Source organism: Leucoraja erinacea, chromosome 6, assembly GCF_028641065.1.
Source record: "Leucoraja erinacea ecotype New England chromosome 6, Leri_hhj_1, whole genome shotgun sequence".
Classification (NCBI taxonomy): Eukaryota; Metazoa; Chordata; class Chondrichthyes; order Rajiformes; family Rajidae; genus Leucoraja; species Leucoraja erinaceus.
Genome location: NC_073382.1, coordinates 81,104,527 through 81,122,163, shown reverse-complemented (window position 1 = coordinate 81,122,163; position 17,637 = coordinate 81,104,527). Strand labels below are relative to the sequence as shown.

Here is a 17,637-nt window from a genome sequence, read left to right as displayed (position 1 = left end):
TTAGTTGGTATAGGCCGGCGGCCGAAGATTTAAAGTTCCCTCCACGTCGCAGCCATAAGCACCGCAGTCTGCAGGGCCGGCGGTCGAAGCTCCCCTCCAGGGGTGATGTTAAGTCCATACCGGACCCGCGGTAGAAGTTGGCCGCGGGCCGGCGGTGGAAGCTTCTTCTTCCCCCCGGGTCCCCCACGAGGGATCCCGGGCTGTAGACGCCGCGCCAGCTGGAGCTGTGCAGACCGCGGCTTCAGGCTGCCGTCTGCTGCGGGCCAACGAAACGGAGCGCTCCCCTCCAGCGAGCCCCAGCTCCGTGCTGACAGTCCACGCTGCACCCGCCGCCGGAGCCCCGAGCCCCGGGCGCGTCTCCGGGAAAGGCCGCGCCGATCCTCGCTGTTAGGCCACGGGGGAGGCGACCTGGAAAAAGTCGCCTCTCCTTGGAGGAGGCGACCAAAACGGTTTCCCCCTCACCCCTCCCACACCACCCCCCACACAAAACACACGAGGGAACATTAAAAACACACTTCAAAACATACCAAAAAAATAAAAATAGTTGAAAAAAACTAACGCGCTGCTGACAGGGCTGCCGCCAGTGCAGCGCCCCCACCGACCAATTTTAAAAGTCCCATATATTAAAGTGAAATACTGCACACTTTTCAGAGTTAAATTCCATTTGCCTTTCCTGGGCCCGCCTTCCCAAATGATCTAGATCCTGATTCTTATACCCAGGACATGAGGGAACATAGAACAGAGTAGAGTACAGTACAGGAGCAGGCTCTTCAGCCCACAACGTCCGTGTTGAACTAGATGACTTGGCAAATTACTTTCACCTGCCTGCACATGATCCATATCCTTACACTCCCTGCACATCCATTTACCTATATGAATGTTTCTTAAACACGACTATTGTATCTGCCTCCTGCATTACTCCTGATAGCGAGTTCCAGGCACCCACCATCTTCTGTGTAAAATATTTGCTTGCACATCTCCTTGAAGGGTCTTGACCCGAAACGTCGCCTATTCCTTATCTCCATAGATGCTGCCTCACCCGCTGAGTATCTCCAGGATTTTTGTCTACCTTTGATTTTTCCAGCATCTGCAGTTCCTTCTTATACATTCTTTAAACTTTGCCCATCTTACCTTAAAGCTATGTTCTCTCCCATTTTTTTATTTCAATCCTAGTAAATAGGTTCTATCATTGCCTCTGCTAATTTTCTTACATACTCCTGTTTGGGGTAATGATTGGTGATGATCAGCCATGATCACATTGAATGGCGGTGCTGGCTCGAAGGGCCGAATGGCCTACTCCTCCACCTATTGTCTATTGTCTACTTCCATCAAGTCTCCCCGCAACCTCTAGTGTTCCTGTCAAAACAATCTAAGTCTTTCTGAGCTCCCCGAAAACACTCCAAGTCTCCCCGAGCTAATGCCCCCTAATCCAGGCATCACTCTGGGAAACCCCCTCTGCATTCTTTGAAAGGTTCCACATCCTTCCTGTAATGGGGTGATCAGAACTGCAAACAAAGCAGCAATACTCTTATATTCAGGAAGTATCTGAAATATGAAAATCAACCTATGCCTTCTTTACCACTCTATCTACCTGCGTTGCTACTTTCAGGGAGTTATGTACTTGGACCCCAAGATCATTCTGTTACTCAACGCTGTTAAGAGTCATGCCATTAATCGTATATTTACCTCTTACATTTGAACTCCAAAGTGCAACTCTCTAAATCTATCTCGGATTAAACTCCATCTACCATTTCCTCACCCATTTCTGCAGCTGATCGATATCCTACTATATATCTTGACAGCCTTTCTCATAGTCCGCAGCTCCAGCTATCTTGGTGTCATCTACAATCTACTATGTTTACGTCCATGTAATTTACATATATCACAAACAGCAGAGGTCCCACCACAGATCCCTGCAGTACTCCACTAGTCGAAAATTGTCCTTCCACCACAACCCTCTGTCTTCTATTAAATTGATCGGAAATGCTTTCCCAATTTCCATGTTCATATGATATTGGAGCAGAATTAGGTCATTCGGCCCATCGTCTACTCTGGCAATCAATCATGGCTGATCTATCTCTCCCTCTCAACCCCATAACCCCTGACACCCTTACTAAACAAGAATCTGCCTTAACGATATCCATTGACATAGCCTTTACAGCCCTCTGTGGCAATGAATTCCACGTTTTGACTTAGGACAGTGTTTTCATGGAAAGTGACACCTTCATAAATTAAAGGGATCTGAATATCTTCTGAATAATTCCGTTGAACAGATGTGACTGCTCAATGAAACAAAAAAAGTTAAACTCAATTTAACCGCATGGTTCATTTCCTGTACCTGTGTAACCTCTGTAACTGTTTCCTGTGCTGTGCCAGCAGTCTAGAGTAATGAGCTAAAGTTGAGGATCTCAGTTGAGAGACAATGGCTAAACTGACAAAACGGAACCATCCACCATTCTGTTTTTTTGCCTTCATAAACCTAGTCCAAGGTAGGTGTTTTTTCTCAATTTAAAAACTCTCTGCCACTAAAGGAGTGGCAAGGAGGATATTTTGTACGTATCTTCTCTTAATCTTGTTGATGCTAAATCTGACTTTGAAAAATTATATCCACATAAACCAGAGATCATTTTCAGGACAAATATTCTGTACCTGGTATGCTTTATACTTCCTAGTTGGAAGTTACTATTCCTGCCTTGTGGTGCAGTGCTGTCAAATCTATTTTATGAAATACCACAGATGGCACGAGGAAAGATGACAGAATTAAGCAGAGGCATGATTCACGATACGATAGAACTTTATTTATCCCAGGAGGGAAACTGGTGGTCTTCATCTTGGGGAAATTCATCTTAGGTCCTTGACAATTATATTGAATCCAATCACGGATCTTGTGTCAAATACACAGTTTCAAGGGTAGGAAGGAACTGCAAATGCTGGATTACACCGAAGATAGATGCAAAATGCTGGAGTAACTCAATGGGACAGGCAGCATCTCTGCAGGGAAGGAATGGGTGACGTTTAAGGTCGAGACCTTTCTTCTCAATTACAGCATTTTGTATCTATCTTTTAATGATTAAGAAAATGTCTTTACATGTGCGTATGGTTACCATTATCTATTATGTTTATTTGTGCAATGTGAAGTAATTAAAGCCAAAAAAAAGTTTTATTTGTGCTGGCAGCACAGTCTCTGAACATTATTCAGGAATCTTTGCGTGTATGATAATACCCGCCTATATGAAGACTTATGGGCATCCACAGTGACATGGAAAGCAACTTATCTTTTCATCATTTGAACAAATTTATTCTGTGCATTTACAAAGCATCCAAGATGTTGTTGCACAAAATTTTAGAACTCATTTACTTTCAAATCAGTCCTTCTTTCAATGTACTATATATTACACAAAATTAGGTCTCTTTGCTTTAATGAGACCAAGGAACATTGGTTGACTATTTTATGAAATGTCTCTATTCAGTAGATAGTGAATTTCTTAGAATCACACAGCATGGAAACAGTCTCCTCCCCCTCCCCACCCTCCCCCAACTCATCCGTGCCAGCTACGATGCCCCATCTAAGTATGTCTCATTTGCCTGCATCTTGCCTGTATTACTCTAAACGTTTCCGAAACATATACCTGACTAAATGTCTTTTAACCACTTTCTCTGGCAGCTCGTTCAACACGTCCACCACCCTTCCATGCGATAATGTTGTCCTTCAGTTTCCTAATAAAAATCTTACGGCTCTCACCTTAAAACTATGCTCTCTAATTCTTAATTCCTTGACCCTGGGGAAAAAAATGCATTTGTTTTATTTAATCCGCTCCTTATTTTGTACACCTCTCAAAGATCTCCCCTCAGCATCCGATAACGAGGAATATAGTCCTAACCTGCCTTACCTTCCCTATAGCTCATGCCCTCGATTCCTGGCAACATCCTCCTAAATATCTGTACTCTTTCTACCTCAATGGCTTCTTTTCTACAGCAGGGTGATATTGTGCCTTTCTGTTTATTTCTTCACCCCATCCCAAGATGGCCATTCCATCCTCAATTTCCCACAGTTTTCCAATAACTCAAATAAATTCGCGAAACAGCAGTTCAATCTGGAACCTCTCCCCATGCCAGCAGAGAGCCTTTGAGTGGGAGATTAATGATTGACCACCTCTGCAGTTGTTCAATAAAACTCATGGCCAAAGGTATAATAAAAATAAGGTAAATAAACAATAATATATAACCACAATCCTATCTGGACAACAGAATAATACAGACCACTTCCCACACTAGCATTTGTTTATTTTAATTGTGTTTTGTACTAATGGTTTATTTTTCACACAGTCTTCTTTCCTTTTACTGTCGTGCAGAACTTAACATATAATTATGTTTTTGTGTCTGCGACGCTGCTGCAAACAAGACATTCATTGTAACTATTCCTCACAGTACTTTTGCACAGGACAATAAGTTTTACTTGACATTCCTGTAGGTTTAATGTGAAGACAATTTATGAGTGTGATGAGTTTTAGTTTGATCTGTTATTGTAGGGAGAAACCGAACGTGGGTGGCACGGCGGCTCAGCGGTATAGTTGCTGCCTTCAGCGCCAGAGACCCGGGTTCCAACCTGACTACGGGTGCTGTCTGTGTAGAGTTTGTACATTCTCCCCCTGACCTGCGTGGGTTTTCTCCAGGTGCTCCGGTTTCCTCCCACACTCCAAACCTGTACAGGTGTGTAGGTTAATTGGCTTTGGTAAAATATTGTAAATTGTCCGTAGTGTGTGTCGGGTAGTGTTAGTATATGGGGACAGCTGGTCGGCATGGGCCAAAGGTCCTGTTTCCATGCTGTATCTCTAAACTAAATTAAACTAAACTAAACTAAACTAAACTAAACTAAACTAAACTAAACTAAACTAAACTAAACTAAACTGAACTAAACTGTAGGAATTCCAGGCCAACATTTTGTGGGATAGGTTTCAGGACGTTGCAGGTCAAGTCCGCTTGATGGAGGCTGTGATCGGCAGCTGGGTGGGATTGGATTGTGTTCAGGTGGTGAGAATCAATACCATGGTCAGTTTGGAATTCAGGAGAAATCAATTGGAAAGGAAGATAGACAGTAAATGCTGAAGTAACTCAGCGGAACAGGCAGCATCTCTGGAGAGAAAGAATTGGTGACATTTTGGGTCGAGACCCTTCTTCAGACTGATTCTGATGATGCCCACGGGCCAGCAGAACTTCCTGATCAATGTATCTCCCTCTCCCCTGACATCTGTCTGAAGAATTCTTCAGACATGAGGTCTTGACCTGAAACGTCCCCCATTCCTTCTCTCCAGAGATACTGCCTGCCCCGCTGAGGTACTCCAACATCTTTGGTTTAAACCAGCATCTGCAGTTCCTTCCTACTCAATTGAAAATTTTTTTTTTTTAATTCTTGAAATTCACATAATTGTGTTTGCTTCCAAGTGCCAGACTCTATGAGTTGGGCTTTACAGTGGGTGGATCCCCACTGAAAAGGATGCAGAGAAGATTTATGAGGATGCTGGTGTATGGAACAAGCTGCCAGAGGAGGTAGTTGAGAAAGGTACTCTGCTAGCATTTATTTCAAGAGGGCTAGAATAAAAAAAACAGGGATGGTGAGGCTCAATACGGCGCTGGTCAGGCTGCATTTGGAGTATTGTGAGCAATTTTGGGCACCGTATCTGAGGAAAGATTTGCTGGATCTGGAGAGGGTCCAGAGAATGTTTACAAGAATGATCCCAGGAATGAATGGGTTAACATATGATGAGCATTTGACGGCATTGGGCCTGTATTCGCTAGAGTTTAGAAAGATGAGGAGGGGGGACCTCATTGAAACTTACCGAATAGTGAAAGGCTTGAACAGAGTGAATGTGGAGAGGATATTTCCACTAGTGGGAGAGTCTATGACTAGAGGTCATAGCCTCAGAATTAAAGGACGTTCCTTTAGGAAGTAGATGAGGAGGAATTTCTGTAGTCAGAGGGTGGTGAATCTGTGGAATTTTTTGCCTTGAAACTATCCATTGAATTGGCCTCCACAGTCTCTGTGGCAGAGATAGACAGATTCTTGATTAGTACGGGTGTCAAGGGTTATGGAGAGAAGACAGGAGAATGGGTTATGAGGGAGTGATAGATCAGCCATGATTGAATGGTGGAGTAGACTTGATGGGTCAAATGGCCTAATTCTGCTCCTATCACTTATGACAATATTATCACAATGTTTAAGAAATATCTAGACTGGTACATGGATAGGGCAGGTTTAGAGGGATATGGGCAAAATGGAGGCTGGTGGGACTAATGTAGATAGGACATGTTGGCCAGTGTGGGCAAAAAGAGCCGAAGGACCTGTTTCCATGCTGTATGACCCTATGGCCCCTTCACCACAGAGCTCATATTCTTAGGAAAAACCTGTTGCTCTTTGAATGAATGTCCATTGGCTCAAAATTTCTGAAAATAACTCCAAACTTAAATAGCATGCATGGTCATGCATTGGTGTACAATGCATATGATGAATTAGGAAGCCATTTTGAACTTTTGGTTTATGTAGTATGTGTTTAATGATGAGATTGGTAACAAAATACATTTCAGTGAAAGTATCCTTGTCATGCCTTTTGTTGGACACTTTTTTGCCTTAATGTCCAGATTAAAATGAACACTTTCAGATCATAATCATTACGTATTTTTGTGAGAGACATTGTGATATTCTCATTTACATCTCCTCCAGGCATCATTTCATATTTGTATTATTACCATAATCAAGCTCGTGTCCACATTATTTATCCTATTTTGCCTTTTTCTTCACATTTTTCTTTTTTCTATACATGCTGCAATACTTAGCTATTCATCTTCTGATGTATCATTGATCGGATGTGTTACTATTGTTTCCCTCTTCATCTGCCTAATCTGCTTCATATTTCTAGCATGTATAGTTAATATTTCAGAATTTCAATAAATAACAGACAATAGTCAATAGGTGCAGGAGTAGGCCATTCGGCCCTTCGAGCCAACACCACTATTCTATGTGATCATGGTTGATCATCCACAACAAGTACCCAGTTCCTGCCTTCTCCCCAAATCCCTTGATTCCGCTATCTTTAAGAGCTCTATCTAACTCTCTTGAAAGCATCCAGAAAATCGGCCTTTTAAGTTTTTAGTTTCAAATAAAACCATTACATTTTCCAGAATTCAACAAACAAATAAAATCAGAGTTTAGGAGCAATCCCCACAAGTTCTGCCTCCAGTACTGTTATGTTAGGGGAAAACTGTCAAAAACTTGCAGCAGGGTCTTGATCAGTTGGCCAGGTGGGCTGAAGAATGGCCGATGGAATTTAATACAGAGAAATGTGTGGTGTTGCATTTTGGAAAGTCGATATGGGCAGGACTTTCATAGTGAATAGTAGGGCTCTGGAGAGTGTTGTGGAGCTGAGGGATCTAGGAGTATAGGTACTTAGTTCATGAAAGTGGCATGACAGGTAGATAGGGTGGTCAAAATGGCTTTTGGCACATTGGCCTTCATCAGTCAGACCATTGAGTATAGATGTTGGGAGCTCATGTTGCAGTTGTATAAGACATTGGTTAGGCCGCATTTAGAGTGTCGTGTTAAGTTCTGGGCACCATGTTATAGGAAATAAGTTGTCAAGCTGGGTGCAGAGAAGATTTACGAGGATGTTGCCAGGAATCGAGGGCCTGGACTATGGGGGGAGGTTGAGTAGGTTAGGATTCTATTTCTTGGAGCGCAGGAAGATGACAGGTGATCTTATGGAGATGTATAAAATCATGAGAGGAATAAATCAGGTAAATGCACAAAGTCTCGTGCCCAGAGTAGGGGATTGTTGAATCAGAGGACAAAGGTTTGAGATGGGGGGGGGGAAATATCTAATAGGAATCTGAGGGGTAACTTTTGCACGCAAAGGGTGGTAGGTGTATGGAACGAGCTGCCAGAGGAGGTAATTGAGGCAGGTACTATCGCAACATTTAAGAAACATTTATACAGGTACATGAACAGGACAGGTTTAGAGGGACGGGCCAAATGCAAGTGGGTGGACAAGTGTAGATAGGACATTGGCCGGTGTGGGCAAGTTGGGCCGAAGGGCCTGTTTCCATGCTATGAGACTATGACTCAAGGATAAATTATTCCAACTAAACATTCCAACAAAAGCTCTATTAATAGTAAGATTAAACGAGCTTACCAGTTTGATGTTTGATCTTTATGTTATGAGGAGTTACGATGAGTGATTACGTGAAGAAGGCCGTCAACCCGCATGCACATCAACCTTTAAAGAAGCGGTGTGAAAGCACAGATTACAGTTGTTGAAATGAAAAATAGTAAGATACGGGAGACTAGAAAACCAGCTGATCTTTTTTGAGGGTTTGGGGGTGGAGGGCACGTAATCCCTCATCGTAACTCCTCATAAAATAAAGATCAAACTTCAAACTGGTAAGTTCTCGTTTAATCTTACTATTTCATTGACTGACTACGTGAAGACTTTGAAGCTCTGTGCTTTCATGCTGTGGACTCAAGTCCCAGCGACGCACTGTATAGGTTGACCAAGGATAAGAGGTAAATGCATTCAGGCACAACAATGTTTAAGAGCATGCTGAAGTTTTTTAATGGACAAATCATAATAAATAGCTGATCCTCTTATCCAGGGAAAACTATTAAACAGAACTTAAAACAGTTTCGGCAAAGGCCCATGGTTTGGTGACTGGTTTATGATAGAACGCCTGAAAAGTACGTTCTCCTGACCATCCTGGAAATGGTCTGAACCGAAACCTTGTTATGCGGTTTCTTAAATCTAACAAACAAAGCTTTTTCCGAACCCCTGATGCTCTTAGTGACCTTAATATATAGTCGCGGGTGTGTTACCACATAGAGCCGGATGTCCAAGGAGTAAGCTGCAAGAAGAAGCTTGAGGTCGGAAGTACCTGGTCTGCTTTGTTTAACCAGGTCATACACGTAAAACGTGATACTGTAGACAGACATGACCATTCTATCCAGTCGCAGCTTGTGTAATGACTGGGCCCGCTGAGCTGACACCAAAGCCATGAGCATCACTACTTTATACGTGAGCTGGGTGAGGAATAAGGATGTTGCCGGTGCCCACCAGCAAAGCAGAGTTAATACTATGCCTACTTCCCAAATTTCCGTATATCTGGGTTTAGGGGGTTTCATGTTGAAGACGCCCTTCATGAAACTAGACACTAACGGGTGTGACCCCACAGATTGGTGTCCTGATCGTGGTCCCAAATACACCTATAGTGCACTTCTGGCACAGTTAATGGCACTATAACTCAATTTATCTTTAAAGAACAATTTAGAGAGAAACTCCAACACATCGGTTATGTGTGCTGAGTCATAAGATATGTTGGATAGTGAGCTGTACTCTTCCCATTTCCTAATATGAGAAATATATTGTATATTCGTACTGTCTCTCCAGGCTGCAGTGAGTACATTGGATTGGATTGGATTCAATTTATTGTCACTATCTCATAAGAGACAACGAAATGCATTTTTCTTCCAGTCAAGTAATATTAAAATAAATAATAAATAAGACATATTTAAAAAAAAGCACAAACACAGAAGTCCACGACACAACATAACCCCACAGTGGCACCAAAGTTGAGGAAGGTACCATAGTCCAGCCAGCCTCCCCGCCGATCTTCCCAGATGTTCACCCGTGGTCGATGCCACAGGTGGCCCGATGCTCAGGCTTTCACGCCGGGATGATGGAACACCGACGCCGAACCACGACGGAGAACATCCTCAGCGGCCCGGACCTCCAGATCAGCCACCTCCCACCGGAGTCCGTGTTCAGTCGATCCAAGCCCCAGAAATGAATTTCCGTCCCCGAGCCTTGGGAGGTGGAACTGCTGGGGTGTTCCAGGTGCACATCTTGGAGGAGGGCCGGCCTTGGCCATACTCTAAAAAAGACTTTGGCTCATAGAGGTCGGGTCTCATGCTGCTACCAGCTTCAGAAAAACAAGTGCTGCTGGTAGAAGCATATGGATGTTGCCTCCGGAAAACCATGCCTCTGCTGGTTGGTAAAGCCCGGATTAATCCCAAACCTTTTGGCTCGTCGTCGAGGTCTTTTACCTGTTTGGGTAAGTTTTCCCCAAATAGGTAGTTAGGTGGCTGTACATTGCCCTGCAAATTTAGGTGTGTGGTGGTTGTGTTCATCATTATTTTGTCTTGGAGCTGGTGCGAAGTTAAATAATTGATATTGGCCGCAAGCTCTTCTTCAAGCGGCTCCCCAATTTGCAGTGGCATCGCAAATTTTGATGCTATGGCTGGTATATCCTTTTCTTGCCCATGCATCATTGTATTGTTCACCGGATATACTGACAAATACAGAGCCAGCCCACAACTGACTATGGATGCTCCCCTCTTCAGAGAGGGAGCCATCTAGCAGCCCTGTATCAGGTGCTGCCGTGGGCTCACTCAGAGACCTGCGTTCATACAACTCCGATCTCAGGAGTGTGTCATGATGGAGCACCCTCTCCAATAGGTGCTCCATCCGGGCTAGGCGTCCGCCGATGCTACCTATAGTGGAGGTTGCACCCTCCTGGCTTGACTCATCTGAGTCTATAGGCCTTGCAGACTTCTGCTTGGCTTTCCCCACCCTTAGGGTAGCCACGGTGCTCTGCAGAGTCACCAAGTCTGCAGTCGCTGGTATTAGCGTCAGCGACTGGGGTGGTGAAGTTCACAATCCCCCGCTACCCGCGGTCTTCTGTAGCGGGTCTCGCTCCGGTTCTTCTAGTATTCATTTTGTCCATATTATCCGGTCAGGAACTTGTAGAGAATCTGCAAACAAGTATGAATGGTCAGAAAAACCAGTCGCGGCGCCATGCGTGGACGTATTAACGTGACGTGCATGCGGGTTGACGGCCTTCTTCACGTCGTCACTCACGTGACTCCAAAATGAAATGGCATATTGAAGCAGTCTTCAAAATTAACCATGGACTCTTGTGAATGTATATATGTGGCTGGGATCTGTGTGTGAATATTTGGGTATGTGTGTTTCGGGTACTGATATTTATGTGTGTGTTTCATGTGTGTGAGAGGAGGGAAGGGGAAATAGTAGGTGAAGATTTGTGCCTATATGGGTAGGGGGAAATTCTATATGTACTGTATTCTATGTCATGGAGTTCGGTGTATAATGGTGAATTCTAAATGAAGGAGGTTAACAAAGTTTGTATGTGAGCTTAGGAATGTGTGTACCTATTGTGTGTGTGGGGGGGTGGATGGGGGTGGGGAGGGGGGGCTGGGTGGGTGGGTGGGGAGGGTAGATTGTCTGCAGTATGTACGTATTTGTGGGCATGTCAGATGGGGGGGCAGTAGCTGTATGTTTACATGGGTTTTCTATGAGAAGTATATTTAGAAGGTTGTAGATGTATATGTTATGTCAGCATGCATGCAGGTATGCTCATGTATGTGTGTGCACGCGTGTGTGCATTGAGGGAGAGTGCTTATTATTCTTTTGCATATCCAAGTTGTTGCAGGATGGTCGTAAAGGCACGGAAATAGGTGGGACTGTTGAAACTGAAGATGGTTCTCAGGAATTATAGCGGGATCTTGATCAGCTGGATAAGTTGAACAAGGAATGGATAATGGAGTTGAATTAATTGAAGTGTAACAGTGTCACAGTTTGCGAAGACAAATCAGAACAGAACCTTCACAGTGAATGATAGGACCCTGGAGATTGCGGGAACAGAGGGATCTAGAAGTATAATACACAGTTCCCTAAAATTGTATTGCAGCTGGATAGGGTAGTGAAGAAAGCTTTTGGAGAGCAGGCCTCCATCGGTCAGAAAAATTGGGTTAAGAAGTTAGGATGTTGTACAATTGTACAATATACTGATGAAGTCACACTGGGAGTGTTGTGTACCCAGCTGTAGGGGAGATTTATGAGGTTGTTGCTGTTACTGGCCTGAGTGACACAGGGAGTTTAGACAAGCTAAGATTTTATTCCTTGGAGTGCAGGAGGCTGACTGGTGATCATGAGGTCATAAGTGATAGGAGTAGAATTAGGCCATTCGGCCCATCAAGTCTACTCCGCCATTCATTCATGGCTGATCTATCTCTTCCTCCTAACCCCATACTCCTGCCTTCTCCCCAGTAATCTCTGAAACCTGTACTAATCAAGAATCTATCTATCTCTGCATTAAAAATATCCACTGACTTGGCCTCCACAGCCTTCTGTGATCTTATAGAGCTGTAGAGTCATACGGCATGGAAACAGGCCCTTCAGCCCAACTTGCCCACACTGACCAACATGTTCAATCTAAACAAGTCCCAGCTGCCTGTGTTTGGCCTATATCCCTCTAAACCCATCCTATCCATGTACCTGTTTAAATATGTCTTAAACATTGCGATAGTCCCTGCCTCAACTACCTCCTCTGGCAACCCGTTTCATACACCTGACCCCTTGTGTAAAAAAGTTACTGCCCGGGTTCCTTTCCCCTCTCACTTTAAACCTGTGTCCTCTGGTTTTTGATTCCCCTACTCTGGGCAAGAGACTTTACCGATCTATTCTCTCATGATTTTATATATGTCTGTAAGATCACACCTCATCCTTCTGCCAAAACTGACCACAAAACTCTAAATGTGGCCTCACCAATGTCTTGTATTGTAGACCCCCCTCGGTCATGACTGACCATGGGTGATGCATCCTGGTCGGATGCAAGCCTGGGCGGTCATATGGAGTACAGGCTGTTGCCCATGCAGCACGTCCCTCCTCTCCACGTCGCTGATCGATCCAAAGGAACAGCAGGGCCGTTACAGTTATACACTGCAACATAACCTTCTTATCCTCTGTACTCAATACTCTGATAAAAGCCAATGTGCCGAATGTCTTTTTTGACCATCCTATCTACCTGTGCCACTTTCAAGGAATCATGAGCGGAAGGACATAATAAGAACTCAAGGGGCAATTAGGCCACATTTGTAGAATGACAGATGGAGTTAATATTTCCGATCAAATACATCACATCTGACAATGCTAGACAAAATGCTGGAGTAACTCAGTGGGACAGACAGCATCTCTGGAGAGAAGGAATGGGTGACATTTCGATCAAGCCCCTTCTTCAGACTGATTCTGACCATGCCAGTGGGCCAGCAGAACTCCCTGATCTATGTATCTCCCTCTCCCCTGACATCAGTCTGAAGAAGGGGCTCGGGAAATTTCCATTTTTAGTTTTAGATTTTCAGTAATTTTAGTTTTTTTTGTTTTTCAGAATAGTAATAGAATTCAATTATTCTAATATTAACTGGGATGCAGTCAGAGTAAGAAGTACAGAGAGCTCAAAATTCTGAAACTGTAACTGTACTCAATAAAATGTTTTTTTTAGTTTATACACTAGCCGAGCAAATACAATAGTGACTGAAATGCCAGAGCATTCTTTGGTTGGAGGATGGTGAAACTGTGGAATTCATTGCTACAGACAGCTGTGGAGGCCGTCAATGGATATTTTTAAGGCAGATATATATATATCCAGATATATATATATCCATATATATATATATATATATCTATATATATCTATATCTATACATATACAGAGACAGAGATAGATAGTTTCTCGATTCGTACGGATGCAATAGAAGGCAGGAGAATGGGGTTAGGAAGCAAAGATAGATCAGCCATGATTGAATGGCAGCGTAGACTTAATGGGCCGAATGGCCTAATTCTGTTTCTATCACCTATGAAGTTATGAACTTATGAGCACATTGAACACATGCTGTTCCGCTGATTGTCACTGCCACACAAACTCTACACCATAGAAGAGTAAACACAATGCAAACTAACTTAAATTAAGGAGAATTGCAGTATTGATGAAAAATGGTTCTGTGTGGCTTCACAAGAGTTGTTTAAAATCTAAATTTATTTGTAGGAAATATAGTTGGGCAACTGTGGGTGCAAATATTTGTGTTAGTGATCATTATTTAGTTAAACTTAGCAGTTATGAAAAGATCAAAAATGAAATTGGTTGCGTATTGATTCAAAGCCAATTCTGCCAAACGGAGACAGTCACAAAAATCTGGAGTGCGGGTCAGGCAGCATCTCTGGCAAAAAGGAATAGGTGATGTTTTGGGTCGAGACCCTTCTGCATACTGAGAGTCAGGGGAAAGGGAAACAAGAAATATAGAGAGATATAAACCTGTGTCCTCTGGTTCTTGATTCCCCTACTTTGAGCAAGAGACTCTGTGTGTTTACTGATCTATTCTCTCAGGGAGGTTGGCTTGGAGGGGAGGATGCTCCTCAAACGGCGGAGCATCTTGGATAATACAGCTCACCCCCTCCATGACACACTGGTCAACCTGAGGAGTAGCTTCAGCAACAGACTAGTTCCAACAAGATGCAGTACAGAACACCACAGGGGATCCTTTTTCCCATGTGGGTATCAAACTATACAACTCCTCCCCCTTCTGTCCTGGGGTAGACTGAGATTGACCCCACTCCCCAATCTTTGCACATCCTCAATCCTTTCCACTCGTCACTTTAATTTCATCTTTCATGTATCTTGGTGTGTTTTATGACTGTTGGCAGACCAATTTCCCTCCTGGGATAAATAAAGTTCTATTGTATCGTAAAGAAATGAATGAAAGATATGCAAAAAAGTAGCGATGATTCAGGAAATGGTGCATTGTTGGCTGTTGGCTCGATGATAACGAGTTATACAGACAATGAAACTCCCCAGGACGACAGTGAAACTAGGACGATAACTAGAGTGGGGGCGGGACAGAGAGGGGGGAATGCTAGAGCTACTTGAAGTTAGAGAAATCAATATTCACACCGCTGATCTAGATGGGAGTGAATTAGAGAATGTGGACTGGAAACAGTGATGTGAAGAAAATCAAACTGAGCCATGCGAGATATTGAAGAAGGAGATTCAAGAGTCTTAAGATAACTGTGTTCTCACTGAGAACAAGCATGGGACTGACAGATCTCAAGTCTTCTCGATGACACAATGCGTAGACTGTCAGATAAGGCAAAAAGTCTGGCATCAAGAGTTTAAGTCTACAGAGAGCTAGGAATATAATGTCCTTTTAATCTTTTCCTCCTTTTCTTTGTATTTTAATACATTACGTTAGGATTTCTCTTAAATATTTAATTGTGTGCGCCTATAATCTAATTATTTAATTATTTTTATTTGATTATTTTTTTCACCCACTGAGATGTGAATCTGTGGAATTCTCTGCCACAGAAGGCAGTGGAGGCCAATTCACTGGATGTATTCAAGAGAGAGTTAGATATAGTTCTTAGGGCTAACGGAATCAAGGGATATGGGGACAAAGCAGGAACGGGGTACTGATTCTGGATGATAGAAACATAGAAACATAGAAATTAGGTGCAGGAGTAGGCCATTCGGCCCTTCGAGCCTGCACCGCCATTCAATATGATCATGGCTGATCATCCAACTCAGTATCCCGTACCTGCCTTCTCTCCATACCCCCTGATCCTCTTAGCCACAAGGGCCACATCTAACTCCCTCTTAAATATAGCCAATGAACTGGCCTCAGCTACCCTCTGTGGCAGAGAGTTCCAGAGATTCACCACTCTCTGTGTGAAAAAAGTTATTCTCATCTCGGTTTTAAAGGATTTCCCCCTTATCCTTAAGCTGTGACCCCTTGTCCTGGACTTCCCTAACATTGGGAACAATCTTCCTGCATCTAGCCTGTCCAACCCTTTAAGAATTTTGTAAGTTTCTATAAGGTCCCCTCTCAATCTCCTAAATTCTAGAGAGTATAAACCAAGTCTATCCAGTCTTTCTTCATAAGACAGTCCTGACATCCCAGGAATCAGTCTGGTGAACCGTCTCTGCACTCCCTCTGTGGCAATAATGTCCTTCCTCAGATTTGGAGACCAAAACTGTACGCAATACTCCAGGTGTGGTCTCACCCAGACCCTGTACAACTGCAGTAGAACCTCCCTGCTCCTATACTCAAATCCTTTTGCAATGAAAGCTAACATACCATTCGCTTTCTTTACTGCCTGCTGCACCTGCATGCCTACCTTCAATGACTGGTGTACCATGACACCCAGGTCTCGCTGCATCTCCCCCTTTCCCAATCGGCCACCATTTAGATAATAGTCTGCTTTCCCGGTTTTGCCACCAAAATGAATAACCTCACATTTATCCACATTATACTGCATCTGCCAAACATTTGCCCACTCACCCAGCCTATCCAAGTCACCTTGCAGTCTCCTAGCATCCTCCTCACAGCTAACACTGCCCCCCAGCTTAGTGTCATCCGCAAACTTGGAGATATTGCCTTCAATTCCCTCAACCATGATCATATTGAATGACGGTGCTGGCTCGAAGGGCCGAATGGCCTACTCCTGCACCTATTTTCTATGTTTCTATGTTTCTATTGTTCATTCTGATCTGTAAATTCGATACTAAATTATCACAGCAAATATTCAATGGTGGGTTTCCCTTTCCCCTGACTTGTCTGAAGAAGCGTCTCGACCCGAAACGTCACCCATTCCTTCCCTCCAGAGATGTTGCCTGTCCCGCTGAGTTACTCCAGCATTTTGTGTCTATCTTTACTGCTGTGAACCAGGAACTCCTCAAACAAAGACAAGCCGTGCAAAATATTATATTATGTTGTTTCACTAACAACTAAGCATGTTGAATTTACATGCAAACCTGTTCCTGAGCATTGGATGCATTACATGCGTCACAGACCATCTCATTTTTGCCAATTAGCTGCTGCATACATATTGTGATCACTATCTGGCTGATCCAGGATGTGGTCAAAACGCTGATGCCCTGAAAATGTGCATTAACCACTTCAAATGTTTAACAGGAAGCGTCGGCCTCCAGTTCAATGCGTTTAAGCTGACAAAAAGGTCAATTGTGCCTTTTACAATTTAGATCATGTTTTGCAATTTAGATCTGCAATTCTATGTCTGTAAATTAATCAGCATGTGATTTGAGTTAAATAACCAGATAACTAAAGTAAAGCATTCCGCGTGTATACTTGCAGATCTTTCTGCACTATTTTACACAAAACCTCAAATGCAGAGAATGTTTTTTTTTAAACTATCATCCAGTTTACTTCACCAAGTTAAGTTTATTGTCACCTGAAAAACATTTGTTGCAGTCAGCAGAAAGACAATATATGATTACAATCGAGCCATTTGGTATAACATTTGGTGATATGGTAATCATTTGGTATAGCAACAATATAAACCTATTTTTTGGTCCTTGTGTTAAGGATTGTTCCACGCAAACTCAGAAATGGCAATCCAACACAAATGAAGTGAAGCAGCTTAAACCTGCCATCTGTATGTAGCATGCTCATTTTGTACCCAGTTTGTACATATATACACCAGTTTTATGCATTTTACTTACTAAAATGTCAGTCTATCCAAAACTGCCAATTAACTAATATGCATGGTTATTTTCAACAATTTTTGGTGTACTCTCTATCTGATTTCAGCTGGGTGAATAATAGTATTGTCATTAAATTAATGATCTAGAGACCAAATTAATGATCTAGAGGTCATATCCTACCATGGTAACTGAAGAACTAGAATTGTATTATTCATTTTTGAAAATTACAGACTTGTAATTTAAGGTGTCAGTAATGATACAGTTCTTTGTGTCTAAATGATGACTGAACAAATGGATTGTCAG

At 43.0% G+C, this 17,637-nt stretch overlaps 1 protein-coding gene across 2 annotated transcripts in view; it reads left to right on the top strand.

The window, feature by feature from the left end:
* Positions 1 to 2,011: 2,011 nt before the first annotated feature.
* si:ch1073-15f19.2 (T-cell surface protein tactile) overlaps positions 2,012 to 17,637 on the top strand; it is a 65,664-nt gene continuing 50,038 nt past the window's right edge. For both annotated transcript variants that reach the window (XM_055637417.1, XM_055637416.1), the window contains exon 1: positions 2,012 to 2,489. In XM_055637417.1, coding sequence (XP_055493392.1) covers positions 2,423 to 2,489 — 67 coding nt within the window. In that variant the 5' untranslated portion in view covers positions 2,012 to 2,422. The remainder of the gene's footprint in view (positions 2,490 to 17,637) is intronic.